The 18,107-nt window shown below is 40.4% G+C and overlaps 1 protein-coding gene across 2 annotated transcripts in view; it reads left to right on the forward strand.

The window, feature by feature from the left end:
- Window positions 1-846: 846 nt before the first annotated feature.
- Window positions 847-18,107, forward strand: part of LOC142377375 (mitogen-activated protein kinase kinase kinase 12-like) — a 29,000-nt gene continuing 11,739 nt past the window's right edge. The window contains exons 1-5 of one of the 2 annotated variants that reach the window (XM_075461414.1): window positions 847-1,000; window positions 12,885-13,418; window positions 16,081-16,264; window positions 16,557-16,748; window positions 17,344-17,502. In XM_075461414.1, coding sequence (XP_075317529.1) covers window positions 12,926-13,418; window positions 16,081-16,264; window positions 16,557-16,748; window positions 17,344-17,502 — 1,028 coding nt within the window. In that variant the 5' untranslated portion in view covers window positions 847-1,000; window positions 12,885-12,925. Of the gene's footprint in view, window positions 1,001-10,712; window positions 11,062-12,884; window positions 13,419-16,080; window positions 16,265-16,556; window positions 16,749-17,343; window positions 17,503-18,107 lie in introns of those variants that run through there. The other variant, XM_075461413.1, reaches the window with a different exon arrangement.

Genomic DNA, 18,107 nt, shown 5'->3' on the forward strand with positions numbered 1-18,107 from the left:
ATTTTTTTCCAAAACAATGTCAATTATTGGTTATAGCAAGATAGGTTTACATAATTGACAAATAACTACATTCATGGTTACATTTCACATAGTGTGCCAACTTAAATGGAAATGTAGTTGTTTTCCAGAGCTCTTGGGAACAAAACGTATATTTATTATTTTTTGTTTGTTTGTTTGTTTGTATTTTTGTATGGGGCATTGTGCTATTTCCATGTAAAAGTTAGTATTAGTATGCTATGCCTTTGAGCTTGTATAACTTTTATTCGTAATATACAACATCTCAGCTCCTTGGACAGAGATGTAACCGCTGTACAACAAATGCCTGACTTATGCAGTTCTGTGACCACATTTGCTCCTTGAGGTAGCTTCTACCATCTCTGTAGAGGACTGTGTTGGAGCTCTGACTGCTGGGTTCTATCAGTAAACGTGAGCTTCAATTTAATGATTTTAAATGTATTTCCAAACATATTTTCATTGTGCCATTATTGTAAGGAGCTTGATGGGGAAAACTGCAAATCTGAAATTAAATCTACAACAAAATGCACGTCCAATATATCTATTGTTAATACTAAAGTGTTTAGCCTCTTAATAATAGGCTTAATGATAGGCTTAACGCATAATAAGCACAAAACTACTTAGGCTTTGGAATGGATTACTTTAGAAATCTGTATCTTATTTGTACACATATTTATTTATTTATGTCTTTCTTGTAAATAAATGCAATTATAAACGCAGATGTGAACTGCGACCGGGTTTGGGCAGAGCAAATAGAAGTGTCTGGCTCAGTTCCCATCCCAAATCACGTTCTCGCGGCATTACCTTCAAGGTTTATTGACGAAATAATGAGCCAGAAGGGGCCCCCGAAGTAGACCGACTGAGCAGAGATGATTCCGGGGTCTTCCCGTGTGAAACAAACAACTCGTCTTTCCTGTTTACAAGCTGAGCTACCAGTGGATAGACAGTTGCGTCTTGCTATCGAACCCCCACAAGCCTGCAAAAGGTAGGTTGTTCTACCACAGTCCTGTTTGCACACTCTTTCCTGCAGTGGATTATTCATACCTTCGATGCTTTTAATATCCTGTCAAGTGTTCACTACCATTGCACGCATGTTTGTTGTTTTGAAATGTAATTTCAGGCTTCATTTCAGGACAATGTAGTGACATTCAAGGCTGAGACATGAAAGTAAGTCCAGTCGGGTAAGACGAGATGTTGGTTTTGTTGGGGGGAAAAAAAACCAGGTGGCGCTGCGGGTCAGTCATTTAACAGACCTGTTCCATCGCAAATTACCAGTTCACAATCACCAGGCACGTTGACAAGTCTTTATTTTAGCGTAATGAAATCAATAAACATTGATTTAGGTGGGTGGAGTCCTTTTGCCTGAGAGGTGTGGGTGTATCTTAAAAAAAGACTTTCAGAAGTCGACTCTTAGGGACAATCTACGTGTATAATATAAAACCAAAAAAGTCCTGTTTGGTAAAAAAAATAAATGAACTTATTAATAATAATAACAACAATAATAATACTAGTAAGAAGAATAACTTGTACTTTGCTTTGAACAGTGTTTTTTGGTTATTTGTTTGTATCTGTCTCAGACTGACTTTAAGACTTAATATTAAATGATGAAAAGATTAATTTTGTAAGAATAGTTCTTGAAATTGAGGTTTCTCTCCCTGAGAAAAAGTAAATATTTACACAAGCAATGTTTAATCCATGAAAGATCACCATCTATATAGAGCTCCATGGTCAAAGATGATCAAATATGAAGAAAAAAATATATAGATTTAAAACTTAAGTACATGAAATTGTTTATCTAGTCTTTAACACCTTTATCATTGTCATGTATTTACATCGTTGGAATTAGTAAATAAATCTGGTACATTTTGCACTTTCCATAAAGGCCTTGTAGCTCACGATCAGCACCATGGACAGTGCACTGCATTGACGCTACTGGCTGAACTGTCATGGAGGTTAAATTAAAGTTGGCTCTTTAACTGTGAGAGAACAGGAGCCTTTCTCTACCTGTAATGTTTAACAGTTGGGGTCCATGAGTATTTGAACAGTGTAATTTTATCTATACATATTTCCACAATGGATTTGACTTTCTTCGATGTTGTGAATATACATTTCTTATACAAGGAAAGAATTCAGTGAACATCCACCTTGGCTTTCTCATGTGATCTTCCACGCCTGTCGGTGTTGTTGAACTTGCAGGTTTATTCTTATTCTAATGAATATAATCTAATTATATCTAATGAATAATAAAAGTGTTAAATGAGCCATCATAAGTGTGTTTAACTTTTTCAGCCTGTTGATGGCCCAACAGTTGATGTTGTTTGATGTCCCCTTGAAATTAAAGTGAAAGTCTATACTTCAATCGCGTCATGATACATGAAAAATCCCTAAAATTGTGTCACTGTTAGACCATTTATGGACTTATGTAACTTTTCGGCACCACCCATCTATATATAAAACATTTGCATAGAATAAACAATAACAACATATGAATATAAATCAACTCCTGAATACGAGTGTTTGCCTCTTAATTAAACATGAATCACTTTTTTTCATCATATCATTAGTAAACCATACTTAAATTGGTTTCTGTCGCTCCTGTCATTTACATCCAAAAATCTCAGTGGAATATCAGCTCCATCACAGTATCATCCCAAATAGTAATTGTCCCTCAGCTGAATTAATGACTCTTAATACTGCTAATATGAGATCCGGTGAAGTAGGCAATTAGCATAACTCTGTATAATTGGAGACTGGTATTCCTCCAGAATACTAATAACGGAAACAATGCCATGCAGAATATATTAGGCAAATCTAGGATCATCTCATGTCTTATTTTCTAGACAGAACAGACAAACCATAGAAGAACATTCAAAAACATTTAAATCAAGACGAATAAGATACATGTGATGCGCAATAAGATGATAACACTGACGAAAAAGACCAAAGAAATTTATTAAAATGAAGTGGAAAACATCAATCACATGGCACTGCATACAAACTAAATTCTAAAAATATTCACAGTAGAACAAAGGTTACTTCTATGGACAGTAGTTGTCTGGTTTTTACATGGAAGTTATCTTAAATATGAGAGGAAAAAAAATTACTTCTTCAAATACACATCAGTGCTAAGGCCATAAATTTGAGTTAGGGGTCACAGGTAGATACTTGTAGCTGGTATTTGATGCATTCTGACAGGAGTTAGAAGTCAAAAGCACTACGAGCCTCTGGCTTAAACAAACAAAAAATCTGAGAGAAAGTCTGAAGTAAAGAATTCAAAGGACATCCAGCTTTTTGTTTTACTGCAGATGTCACAGCAGCCACTACCTCTTCCCAAAACCAAAATGAGTCATAGTCACAAGCAAAGAGAAACCTTGGGTTAATGTCAACCCACAGCCACAGCATCTTACGTTGCTGACCAGCCAGCACTGTGTTAGACTGCCAGCCTGTTCCCCATTGGCTCCCCTCTAACCATGAGATACAGTTGTAGGTGGTGACCGTTGAAACGTCACAGTGCCTGTGATTTTTTTTTTTTCCCTACTGCTTCCAGTTTTACACACAGCGTTGATGGGAAATGAACCTGCTCTGGCTCTCCTTAAAAGGAAAAGCAAAACACGGTTAAATCAAGAGTCAATTATTTGCTATAGGGTCAGTGGACATCACATCCTCCCAGTGTTATAACACAGCAATGGCTGATGCTAACAGCAGAAAGTATGCTTTGTTTGTCAAACAAACAACAGAAAACCATATCTTGACAGAAAACCTTTACAAGCAGGACTTTGATTACCCTAATAAGACTAATTGTCACATAAATGTTCCCTAAAAACTTTAATTAATAGACAGAAATAACTATCCCTCTAACTAAAACATCTAGAATGATGTAAAAATATTTGCTTTAAATTAAACTTTACATTGAAATATTGCCTGTCCAATTATTTTTTTTTATTGAACCTGTCTTTTGATGCTCTTCACAGGAGCTTTGTTTAATATCACAATGTAGTAGTATATATTGTGCTAAAAAACAGATAGATGTTCATCAGCCCTGAAGGTTTTACACCTCATATATTGTTAAAAAGATATTTATTATTGGCACTTATGTCTTGTACCCTGAGAAAAAAAATTAATTAACACGGACGGCTTCTCCACAATCTAATGAGATACAAGCCAATCTCCCTTCAGCCAAAAAGAAAAGATCCTCCCCCCAAAAAACAGCATAAAAATGGTCAATATAATTATTAACACCTCTCTGGACCAGCTGGTGAACTACTACCCTCAAGGGTATTTGAGAAGTGTGGTTAATCCAATGATAATCTTGAGCATGGTTCACACATATTATCTCTTTAATTGTTATGTGTTCTGTGCAATTATACCATCACCAATTACATGGGTGTAGTTTTCTTGTCTGTCTAAGCAGTTGGTTCCCTCTAATAGATGCCCTTTATCAACACAAGCAAGTGAAGCCACCAAAACTTATGCTAATGGATTTTCCAGTGACATAATGAATTAATTATATGCTCAGAAGTAGAGTGGTGCAGGATAACGCTGATCCATGCTATATCGTAGTTAGTGGGGAGAAATGGGCGATTCTAAGATGGAGGGGGACTGAGGATTGAAGGTGATGTAGCTGATGTAGGTGTGTGTGAGTGCGTCCACATCCATTAGAATGCAGAGTGCGTTCTCCAGCGTGAGTCACCGCTGCTCCCCCATCCCTCCAATCCACCCACCTACCTCATAGCACCACCAGCATATATGTGCAGTCACCGCCTAATATTGTGCTTCTGACTTCACACCGGCCAACTGAGGATTCTGTTTCTACGGCAACATGCTCCAGACTCCTCCCCCTCTCCTCCCCTGCACCCACCCACCCACTCCCTCCAATCTTCTTTCACCCCCCCTTCTCGGCACAGACCATGTGACTTTCAGGAAGGCTTCTCCAACCTCCCCTTTATAGTTATTAACCCTCTCCTGACTGGCTTTCTGCCAGAGGCTCTCAACAGCAGGCTGCCCGACTGCCTCCCTGCTCCTCATGAGGTTTCAAAGGAAAATCAGACGTGTCTCTAATCTCCTTGAAAGATCAAAGTAATGACTTATCTAAGTTTTTGATTAGCATATTTTAGAGTATGACAGAATGAGTCGACATGTTTCTTCACTCGTCTGACACTCTTGTAGCTATCAACAACTATAAAGTTTGAAATGGCTTCAGCCTGTCAGTTTCTGTTTATGAGAAATGGAAATCATGACTGTTTGTGTGTTCTCTGCCATTATCCCAAAATCTATAAATTTTAAGTATCAACTTCCCTCAATTATTCTGTTTTGGTTTACTGCCACCGTCCTCACCATTTTTTTAGACACGTCAAACTGCCGTTTTCAGTGTTTGCACCTACTGTTTGCTACTTAACCAGCATAAAATGTACAGATAATTATATGTAGCCTTTAGCTGGATAATACAGTGAAGCATGAAGCTGATTAAGGACCAGATATTTCTCACAGGTGTACTCTCAGTCTGTACAGCCAGCACAGTCTCCTCAATATGTGCAATGACTATATTGTGAGGGAGCTGGTTTCTCAAAAGATTCATGCAGTCAGGATCCAGAGAAAATTAGTCTTGCCAAGCTCCAAACAAATGCAGTTGCGGTCTGGCCACAGCAAGTTGTAGCCAACCACTCCGTGTGCTACAGGTGGATTTTAGAAGTGACAGCCACCAATGGCAACCATCCCTTAAGGGGTGAGTAAGGGGGCAGTTGCTTGTAGCATTAATTAGGTCAGATGTGAACAGAATTTCTTCACTGAAATAAGAAAAAAAAAACACAGTGTCTTCTCCTCTTGGATAAGATATTATAACTAAATTTGATAATAACAAACTGCCTCTCTCAATTGATCTAATTAATTGAAACCAGCCTGTGAAAGTTGGTGATTCAACCATCTATCCATTTTCTATACCCGCTTTATTCAGTTCAGAGTGCTGGAGCCTATCCAGGCTGCAATCAGGCAAGATACACTCTTGATAGTTTGCCAATCTGTCACAGGGCTACAAGTAGATAATAGACAGTGTTTATCCAATCACCTTCTAAGTATTTTTTTAAGTGCCTTTTTATCCCCTTTTCCAAACCATTTTCATTTACAGCTTCTCCAATGGTTCTAAGTAACATCTGGTGTGAGAAGCATGAAATTCTGGGGGGACTCATTATTGGATCAGAACTCATCACTGAGAAAGTTGTAAAATTGAAAATTGATCTTTTTTTTAACATGTGGTAAATGTTTAAAGATGTTTTTCCTTTTTTCAGTGAAATGGGGCTGTGGTACATAATTTTAATCAAACAACAATTGAAAAAAACGTGAACATTGATTTGAAAATTGTAAGACTAAAAATATAATATGGAATAGGAATAAAAGAAGAAATCAAAACTATGAATGAAAATTGAATTAAAACCCTTTTTACACTGATCCAACCAGCACCTTTTCTTCTGAGTGCAGTGGGCGAGTGTTTAATCACCATTCAGAAATACACCTTTACCGACCTTTATGTCTCACATGGAGGCTCTGAAACTAGCAGCAACAACTTGCAGACAGACAAAGGAGTGCTTAAACAATTTATCTGTCTTTATGGTAGCTGGCAGACCACTCTCTCTGTGCTCACATCCATGGTCTAATCAGAAACAATAAACTTGCCTAATTATCTCAGAAAGTCGTGCTTATCAGAAACTGTGGTCCAACACAGACTGTAGGATGCTGGGCAATGCCACCCCTTCACATTGTCACAGTTATAGGTTTGTAATCTTATTAATACAATGTCTCTTCATGCAAGCTGTGTGATATCCAGTGAAAAACAAAATATGGCATTGAAACCACTCTTGAGTTTTGATTATCATCAAAATACCTCATTCTTTGTAAAAACATATGAACACTACAATTTGTTGTCACGGACTACAAATATTCTGTTCTCTTGAAATGCAAATTTTAGAGCAAGGCCTAATCTAAAAGAAAAGATTTATAAATGGCTTTTTTTCTCATCTGACGTGAGGCAACATTTGAAAGTTTCAGATCTCTGCTTTGGTTTTCTGGTTGGTCTCTACTATTCTGGTTGACAATGTTTTTGTTGCTGCAGGCAGTTGTTTTCACTGAGAAAGCTCTTAAAAACCACTTGACAGGCACTATGATAACAGACATGCAGATTTAGGAACCACAGGTGAACTAAGTGGGCATTTAAAAATTCCCCGTTTTTCCACATGTGAGACCAAAAAAAGAAGAGTGAATATTTTACACCTATTTATCTGCTGGCCACCATGTCTGATGGATGTGGAGTTACAGCCATGTTAATTTTCAGTAATGTATTTGTTCTCTATCTGAATGTTCGTTGCTGGAAGGCAGGAAAGGTCAAATACTGCAAGGCAAGACAACACTCAGCCTGTATAGAGTTTTCAAAAAGGAAGGAGGAAGCTTGACATCCTGCAATGATCTCACCTGAATATTGCCTCATTGGCACAACTGTCTCCTCTGCATCCCTTTCAGAGAAGCGTGTTGTAGATGTGTGTGCACATGTGTGTGCACGCGTATGTGTGAATGGGTGAACTTCATGAATGAATTCTCTTCTTCCTGAGATGCAGACAGGCGGTGAGATCATCCTGTTGAAATGGAGAATCCCCCACCCACAACACCCTCCTCTGTCCACCCACCAATGGAGGTTGGCGCCAGTCTTAATGAATCCCATCACTTGGCAATATGGATGAAGCGCACAGTAGTGGCAACCTGATTGATGATGCTATTGGCCAATCTCAGTCTATCCCAGTGAACTCTGTAGTGAAAATGAAGACACAAGCAACCAAAAGCAGAAACACACCTACTCATCTTTCATCAGGAATCTGCAAGACTTTTTGCTCTTCTGCTGTTGGTTTCTAGTCAATAAGATGGTAAAGCAGAACGGCAATTATCTTTGGTCCTTTGTTAACATTCCCTTTAGGAATCGAGTTGAGTGGATTTGATGATTGGCCACCTATTCAGCTGTGTATGAGTGAAAGTGACAATGAGTAACACAAGGGGCTCTCGATGAGAATCCATAAATAGGCTCCCCAAAGAGCCAGAAGCTGCCCTCCCTCTCATTCTATCGTCCACATTCAACCACAGAAACATGCGCACACACCTCTCCCCTGCCACCCTCCCCCTAACCGGACTGGGACAATCTGTGTTCACTTGGCACTGGGCCTCACGCAACATACTGTACACCCGGAGTCAGAGGTATGCACACGCATACACATGACATTCCTCTTGACATTCTCCACTGCAGGCTTCTGTTAATTCCCTCCTACAGATAATGATGCATGTTGCCAAGCAATGCAGCATTTTACATCAGCTATTTGGATTTGTTGGGCTGGGCTGCCATTTTCTCAGTAGTCTGATTTTTGTGATGTATTAAATTAATGTATCTCTGCTGGATATTTACTGCTAATATAGCTCGTTCAAAATCTGCGGTGCAATGTTTTTTAAAGTGAAGGTGTTTTTTTGTCTGTTCAGGAGTGATACCCTGCGGCGTTCAATCTGTTCTTGTTTCTGGTGGAGTAGCCAGAAAACAGAGGCAGAAGCTGTTTGTTGGGCATCAGAAGCAGTTGTGATCCTTAGAGGCTTGAAGATCACTGAAGAGGAGCCGTCTTGCAAATGCAAGCTCCAATAAATAAATCATGGAGAAAGTTTTCAGGAAAAGTAATAAAAGAGAGCTAGTGCGTTTCTGTTCAGACTGCCTTAAGACAGAGTAAGGAGAGGAATTGTAGATAGGGATGGCAAGAAAAAGCAGTAACGATGAAAGCCGCTTATTTTTTCACACTTTCTTTTCCATGTGATATTAAAACCAGCATTAAACATTCATAAAGTGCATTTTTAGCCATGGCTTTTTTGCATATTCACTTAGGAAATTGGTATGCGAAGAATGAATTATCCAGATATACTGCTATGATGCCTTACTCACTGACTATATCTATTATATTTATTAGAATATTTAGCAGAAAATGTGGGCGCATATTCCATCACTTGGATGAAGATAGCTCTACTGTTAATTTGCTGTTGTTCTCTGTTTGCCGTAGGTGTTAAATCAGCCTAGTACATAGAAAAGCACTTGGGTTTCATTGCTTCTTTATTCCCAACAGCATCCAGAAAAAAATGGACATTTTGATGGCTTAATGTAGAAAATGAATGACTCAGTCTCTTTTGTCCTTGTTCTGATGGTATCAAAGGCAGTGATCTGTTTTTCATCTTTATTTCATGACAACAAAAACAAAAAAACAAAAGAAGAGTGTACAGAGAGGCTTTCGCTGCTTGTATCTGTGCCGGTCTGTTACAGTTTGTGCACTTGTTGGGTTTCCCCCACTGTCTACAAGCAGCACGATGAGGTCATCGTTATGGGTTTAAGCTCAACGTGGGCTTAATCTGGGAGATAAGGGCTGGATTTGGATTTAGTTCACAAAAAGGGTCATGTAGCTGAAACCTTTTGGACTGTGTGGAAATACAAAGCTCTGACACGGGATCTCCTGCTGTTTCACAAACTCACATACACTACATCTATGTCAGCCATATCGTCTCTTCTCGTTCTGCTCTGATTTCATGATCTCACAGTTGGGCTGCAGAGTCTATCTGGCCCTGCAGGATTTCCCTAACTTGTGCGTCATTTTCTTTTGTATTGCACACAAGCTACTGTCATTTGTTGTCCATGTGTATCAAAAGCACAAGCTCTGAAATCCCGATGCATTGTATTGGTTATTAAGATTAAAAGTTGCGTTTGTTCTCTTAAAACACAGAAAGATAGAACAAAATATGTATTTGGTTTATATTTATGATGTCACTCACAAAAGGTGGATGTTAGATGAGCAACATTCATTTTGTTGAAGACACAAAAATCTGAGTATTTATGGTGACTCTTACTGTTATTTCTTTATTTTTCAACAGGCGGCATCTTGGTTTTAGTTTTATATGGCTTTTTGGTGTTGCAGGCCCATATGTGCATAATTTCATGCATGACACAATAATAAAAACATTATGAATTAAGATTATGAATAAACAATGAATTCGCTGGGAGGTCATGGAAACACCTTGAAGAGATTTATTTTAAGCAGGAGTCTTTAAAGATGTTGGTTTTTTTTAATTTATTTTTACTTCATGTGTTTGGAACCTGAAACGATGAGTTTTGTGCGGAAAGTTGTTTAAGCTAGTGTGATAATTCATGTCATTCAGGTTAATTAAAGTCGCTCAGGGAAACATGTCACGCCTGGGGAAAGTCACATTTAGGTCCTCTTCGTGTGCTGTCCCACTCTTTCTGTCTCAGAGAAATGGGTCAGAAGAGATTGGAGATTATGATGATAAAAAACCTGCCGTCTTTCCCTCATGTCCAGGCTGTGGCAGAAGGAGCTCGCAGATTATGCACCAATTACAGCGAGCGACCTCCATACACAGGGCGTTAATAGGGTTTGAAGGGATTAAATGGTGCTGTCCAGTCAAATGCTGCATGCTTTGGGAATGACATCATTTTGATCACCTCACATACCGGCTGACCCCCCGCCTCTTTGCCCGAAAGTGTAGCCGCGCTCTCACAAGAGCCAGTCTACCTGCGCTCGTCCCGCGTCTCACCGGACGCCGCTCGTCACAGCGCATTTGTCATCTGATTGGAGGACATCTATACTGCCTGGCTCTCTCTCATCCTTCCTCTCCCCTTCTCCTCATCGGTCGTGTTTACTATATGAGACGGTGCCGTATAAATTCCTGAGTGTGCGCAGATCGCATCCTCAGAGGGGATAAGAAGGAGGCGGTGTAGAAAAAAAACAAGCGAATCAAGAGAGGGTAGCTGGAGCTGTTTTTACCGTTTGCTGGATTTAACGCGGCAGAGACACGGACCTCCACAGATCCATCCGCTGCTAAGGGACCCCACTGGATGCGGAGGAGGAAGAGGAGGAAGCGCGGATGCTGACTACACAGACAAACCCAAGAAGGAAGAATTATTAGCGTGGTATTAGATTAGAATCCCAAACTTAAAGGAAACACCAGCGATGGACTCCAGCTGTCTGCACTGAGGTAGGAATCGTTACAAGGCAGCATTCACTGGGGGTGATAGAGAAGAGGACCAGGCAGCTAGGCTTCTCAGAAAATCCCCCATTTTCCCTTTATTATTCCATTTTACACAGTCCGATCGTGTTTGAATGTCACTTAAATGTTGTCAGCGAAGCTTCACTGATGCACTGGAGATGGGAAGAAAAGCGATGATGCGCCTCCGGAACATCCACTATGCAGTGGCCTGTAACGGAGCGTGGCCCACTCCCACTGCTCCCGCAGCTGATACCTCGAGATAAATAAAGTGAGATAAATAAAGCGGAGACTGTTAGGAGACGGGATCAGTCGGTTGTGAATGATGTGTTACACCAGATGTGTCTCAGTAGATGGGTTCCTCTTGGTGCAGAAAATTATAATGAGCAGGATTTTTTTTACTTTGAGATTTATGATTGTGCCTCTGTTAATGAATCTCATCTATTACTCCCGTTTTGGACTATCTATATAATTATTATAAGAATGGACAATAATATGTGATTTTATAGAACTAGGCTACTTGGCTCATACACCAGATGCCAGGCACATTACTTAAAGTGGGAGTGTCGGTATGGTTGATATGATAGTCCAACAGCATGAAGATACAATTAGGCCTAATTCAAGTTGACCATCATACTAATGGGTAGGCTATGTAAAACACTGTAAGTGCACTTCCCAGTGACAAACTGATAAGCTCTAACTTCTGCTTTCACTAAAACAATACATGTGTGATTTGTCTTGCACCATGTAAACTATCCCAATTTTGCTGCCACTGAATGATTTTGATTTGTGTCATTATTTAGCAGAGTGGGTAAAACCTATAATCTTTGTCCTGCTCATCAGAGACACCAGAGGAGTACATTTTAAAAAGCTCTGAGAGAAAATTATGTGCTCTCATTCCTTGCTAAGCATGTATTCGCTGTTGTCCTTGGAGACATGTAGAGCTTTGAAGAAGCCGTCAGAATTCTCTCATTATCAGCATCTATTCTTATCCTTTTTATCAAATCAAGGATGTTGCTCCATGTTAACAACCAACTGTGTCACCGTTTGGCCTGTAGAGCACTAGTATTATTTGTCGTTAGCTTGTTAAGCCAAAAAGCAGTTAGTTGGAGTATTCACTGTGATGCTGTGGCACCTAAGACAGGGGCACCATATCGTTTGTTGTGCACTTCCTCAAAGCTAGTGTTCAGCTGAGGGTCTCTCAGATTTATGGTGCTGACAGGAGGCTCTTTTGTTCATTAACCACACAGCCCGAATCAGGTCACACTTCTTGTGTTTGATCTTTTCAGACATACATCATAACTCTGTGTCAGTGTGCTGACCATATGGTATATACAAAGCACAAGCACAGAGATAACCTATCTCTACCTTCATCCAAGAGATCACCAAATAGATCATTACTTCTTAGTTATGAGAGGTGCCTAAGATTACGAATGTTTTGAATAACAGTATGTGACATTTTGTGTAATAATGTTTTGTTCTGCAGTGATCTGCATCAGTTTCATCTAGTTTATATGCAGTATAAGTTTGTGCACTTGGAAAGAATAGCATCTTTGAAATGCATTTTCTCTGTGACACTTATCACACCTCAGGGGGGTACACCTTCTCTGGCTGCATTCACATCCCTGTCAGATCTGCTTGGATCAGACCTGGGTCATTAAGGGCTTAACTGTAACCCCACCAAGTTGCTATTTCTGATGACTTATTAACCACTGCTAAAGCGTTTACTTATATAGGTCTCCAAACTGCAGATATAATGATTTTAGCTTTCATTTCATTTCTAATATTTTTGTCTCTTTGTGTGGTCTCGTCAGGGCTCCCACTTCTTCCGTCATACTGATGACAACAACCCCTCATGGCTCTCATTCATGAACCTCGGGCCTCCTCGCCATCCCTCTCAGGCTTTAACAGTCCCCTCTCTGATCCCCCATCTTTTCGCCGCCTCGATGCCGAAACACCCTGCACCCCAGAAATGGACCTGACCCCGACTCAGTGTGTCCTCCGAAATGTTCTCTCCATAGACACTGGGGGGGTTATCGAGCCAGGGGGTGGAGGAGGAGAGGGGCAGCCTGCCGGACACAACCAGACACCCAGTGAAGAACAACAGGAGCATTTTGCCAATAGTGTACTGAAGCTCCATGACCATGATGGGAGCCCTGGAAGGACAGAGGGAGAGGGGCAGGAGCCGGACAGCTCTGTGGTCAGGAGCCAGGCGAGTGATGCCAGGTTGCAGTGCCAGTCCACAGGAGGGGGAGGAGGGTTTCTGGAGGGGTTGTTTGGGTGCTTACGGCCTGTCTGGACTATGATTGGCAAGGCTTACTCCACCGAGCACAAACATGGCCTGGACGGTGAGTCTAGCAATGAAATTTATTTCTGTATAAAGTGCACACAAAGCACCTCCATGTGCAGTACAATCAATGGTGGCTTTTAGTTTTCCAATAAAAGCAACCACTCGCTCCAATTTAATTCTAGAGGGAAGCTTTGATATGCTAATTAAATGATCTTATCTCCCTGTTTAATTACATTAAGCAGTGGGTAGAAAATGACTCCCACAAAGGCCACATTGTAAACAAACACTTTTGTTGACATGAACTAGCTGCATCCAGAAAAGGAGACTCTATCAAAGCTGCAAAGGGCTTATTTTCCCCTGATACACCCCTCCCATCCATTTGCCTGCTTGCGCCCACCTCCCACTGCCACCCCCCAGTGAAACTAGCTCCCTGTGACGTTGCGTTGTTTATGTCTGCAGCCACTACAAAAGCGCAGGGCTCCCCTGAGACTCCTCTTCCAAATCTGCTTCATGAATTATGCATGGCCATGCTCTGACCCTGTGCCTCTCATCTCTATTAACACAAACCTGACACACACACACCGACATGAGCACGCGCCCAAAGATGGATGCACATAGACATAAACACGTCCACAAATAGAAACACTTAATAGCTAGCATTGACATGAACATATGAAGTTAGATAAGATGCCAAACAAAAGCCTGATCAAATAAATACAGCATCTCACATCAGGCTAGTAGGTGGCAGCTATACACCTCTCCTTTCTGATATTTTATCACCCTGTTTTTACTTTCATGTCTACCCTAGACTCCCCTCCTCCTTCCACCTCTCATTGTCTCCCTTCCTCTCCTTTTCATCCTGTGCTGTTATCACTCCCAGCCCATCTGCACCTCACTTCTCTCCTCCTCGTCATCACATTGAATCACACACACGCATGACAGCAAATCGGATATTATAAAAGTGAAATGAATAGGACTTTTGCAATTGAATGCCCAACTTATGACGAGCCCCATTCATTCTTAACCTTTGACTGGAAGGAAGAAAGTATCACAGCAGAAGGCAGGAAAATCGTATGTCCTGTATTGGGTCTGAGGGATAGAGGGGTGTCTGTTTATGTGCTAAATTTGCTCAATATTTCAAATCAAACAAAGCAGAGCCAAAGAAAATTCTGATATGTCAGAAGCAGTCTGATGTCTTTACTGTGGAAAATTTGAGAGATTCATTAGAGGCCAAGCCCTCAATTAATCACTTGAAAGCATCAATCATTTGTGTCAACCTCATTAATATGATAAATGTTACTGAATCTTCTTTCCTGGGTTAAGAGCAGCAGCAGAGTAAGCTGTATATTTTCTCCGGATTAACAGCCTGTCTTCAGCCACATGGACCCCTTCTGACCCGAGGGGAATCCCCCTCCTGTCTCTTTCCAGACACAGTTATCACCATCAGTACTGCTCCTCCACCTCTCTATTCACTCTACATCCACATTAGGCTCTCAAATCCTCTCCTTCCTCCAAACCCCTCCTGAGCGTTGGACCCCTGTTTCGTGTCAGCCCCACAATGGCACTAAGCAGGATTTAGGAGGCTGAGGGAGAATTACCCACAGGAGATTAGAGCTCACTGTCGGTCTGCCTGCGCACCCGAGTTTTGGGTTAAGGTGGGGTTCAACTGCAGAACAAGATATCAGCTGAGGGCCTGTGTTCTTGAGGCTTCCAGCAGGTTTTACTGTCAGATGTTTAAAGTTTTACAGCAGAATTATGTACAGGTTGTGCATTTAATCAAATTTTGTTTTCATTTTACAAAGATATTTTTGTGTTATACATGAACTGACCCCCAGTTCTTTATAGTGGAAGCTTTTTGGCCATCTTCTACACCCCTTTATGTTTATCTTTATGTTTGTTTAAGCTGGTCTTCTGTCACACCTGCGAGTCCTTTACAGTTAACTTTGTCACAGTTGTGCTAAATGAGCTAAATCAGCATACTGACATGCTCATTGTGACAACATCCAGATACTTAGCAGTTATCCTGCTCACTATGTTTGCCTTTAGTATGAGCACGGTAATAGCTGCTACTCCGCATTACATGTTAGAAAAGGGAAGCTGTTGGAAGTGGGATTTCTTTTACTGTTTACTGATAACAAATCAGATTTTAACTCAATGCCATCACTTGACAAAAAGTCAAAGGATCATCAAATTTGTTTGATTTTAACCTTAGGGGACACTGAATATATGTAGCAATGTCTGAGTTCTCCTTGTAAGCTGTCATTTTAAGTTGTCCAGATGTTTCCATCTGAACCATAAATGTCATCTTTATTATGGTAGAAAAGGAGATAGCTGAGAATCTAAACAATTTGTATTCATTCCCTGGGCACCATAGATTCCTGTCCAAATTTCAGAATTCATTCAATAGTTGTTGATATTTTTAGGTCTTGAACATTGTGTGAGTACTAATGGCCTGGACAAAGGGCAAAATACAACAGCCTCACTACATATCAAATAAAAAAAACTGAGGAGCATATCATGTTTGGGCTTTAATAGGTGTTTAGTTTGAGACGTCACCATGCAACATCAGTTTTCAAACACGATTTTGCAGCTAAGTTTCATCATGCAAGTGAAACTGATCTGTTGGCAGTGAAGGCTAGCACAATTATCCCTCTGTATTCAGCTACACGGACAAACTCACCAACCTAATGCTTTGTCTCCTTCTTCTTTTTTTTCTTCAGAGGAGTGGGAGGTCCCATTTGAAGAGATATCGGACCTTCAGTGGGTGGGCAGTGGAGCCCAGGGTGCCGTCTTCCTTGGCAAACTGCATGGACAGGAAGTGGCTGTGAAGAAAGTGCGGAACATCAAAGAGACCGACATCAAGCACCTGCGGAAGCTCAAACACCCCAACATCATCACTTTCAAGTCAGTAGAAATGATTAGTTGGTTTATCAGACCATTTGAATTGAGTGTGTCAATGATATTGACAATGCTTTTTGACATCCATGTGAAAATGACTGAAAGCACAATGTGTTGCATAAATCTGGAGCTAGCGAAAAGTGGCTCACTGATAATGATTTATTAACTGGGCTTTCAGATGACATTAACGCATTAAAGCAAAACTAGTCAAATTTCAGGTTTTACAAAACACAGGAAAAACTCCTATTTTCTATCTTTACCATACTGTTCATACTTTTTATTTTTCAAACTCCCTCAGGGGTATCTGTACCCAGGCTCCTTGTTACTGTATCCTCATGGAATACTGCGCTCAGGGACAATTGTACGAAGTGCTGAGAGCGGGCAGAAAGATCACTCCATCCCTGCTCATGGAGTGGGCCATGGGCATCGCTGGTGGCATGAACTATCTGCACCTCCACAAGATCATCCACAGAGACCTCAAGTCACCCAAGTGAGTTTTTCAGAATTGGTAAAGTTTTACTGTGACTACGGTTGTTTGATAAGAGTATAAATAGCAATGTCAGGGGAAACCCACTGTGAAAGAGTTAGAATTAAAATGGGGGTCAATAAAGATAGATAAGATACTGAATGAGATTTAAACACATCAGCAAGATGAATCTCACTCCATGTCATTTTGGTATACACAGAGTTACAAAGAAAGAGGAGCAGAAATGCGCAAAGAGCAAAAACATGATAAAAGATTAACAGAAATATATATATTTTTTTTCCTAATTAGCCTGCAAAGCTGCAGATTCATCTGGTAACCAGCACTGAGAATGATGATCAATTCTTTAGCAAGATACACTGTCTGGCCAAATCATGAAGCTATGATTTGAAATAAAGAATGGGGGGGGGCTTATTTACTCAAAATCCTTAACTACCACATCGCTGGTCAGGTTTTTCCGAAAACATAGAGTGATAAAGTATAATATGACTGACCAACCCAATGTCTCAATGTCTGATTGTGACTTTATTTTTTATTATTTTCACAAACAAACTCAGACTATAAAATGTAAATGTTATGAAATGTTAATGTTTAATTGCAGCATGCTGATCACCTATGATGATGCAGTTAAGATCTCTGACTTCGGCACATCCAAAGAGCTCATTGACAAGAGCACTAAGATGTCTTTCGCTGGTACTGTGGCCTGGATGGCTCCTGAGGTCATCCGCAACGAACCCGTCTCAGAGAAGGTGGATATTTGGTAGGTGTCGTAACCCTTTTAACTTGTCCTTTTGCACCGGTGAAATCTTGAAAATTTCCCTCATGAATTCTCTTATCGGCCACAGAATCAACATAGAATCTCATTAGTTGCAGTCTACTACAGTGCAGAGCGACGGATCCTGTTCCCAGAAAATCTATTCAGTATGATGTATAATATCTCATTACATGAAATTCTATAGGGTCTCTACCATATCTGATGGGTTGCCCTATGTTAAGCCATGATCCCCCCCTACATTCTCTGCCTCGCTCGTTTCCCTATACTACATCCCTCCATCAGTCTCTCTGTCCTGAAAGGAACGCTGGCTAATTTAATAATTGATCTGCCAGATGCTGCAGTGCTCAGGAGAGGCTGAAATAACCTTCGGATGGTTTGGCCACGAGCCAGCAGTGCATTAGCTGACAAGTGAAAATAGGATTAAAAAGCTTTTGATGTAGAAAGAAAGCAAAGCCTGGGTGTGTATAGTACATTTTTGTTTAAATCTATGTAAATCACTTGGTAGTAGTTCATACAACAAGAAGAGAAGCAGATAAATAAGAGGCTGTAGTTAAGTACCTCCATATGTTGTAAACATTTAGTTTTGTTTT

Source organism: Odontesthes bonariensis, chromosome 3 (assembly GCF_027942865.1).
Source record: "Odontesthes bonariensis isolate fOdoBon6 chromosome 3, fOdoBon6.hap1, whole genome shotgun sequence".
NCBI lineage: Eukaryota > Metazoa > Chordata > Actinopteri > Atheriniformes > Atherinopsidae > Odontesthes > Odontesthes bonariensis.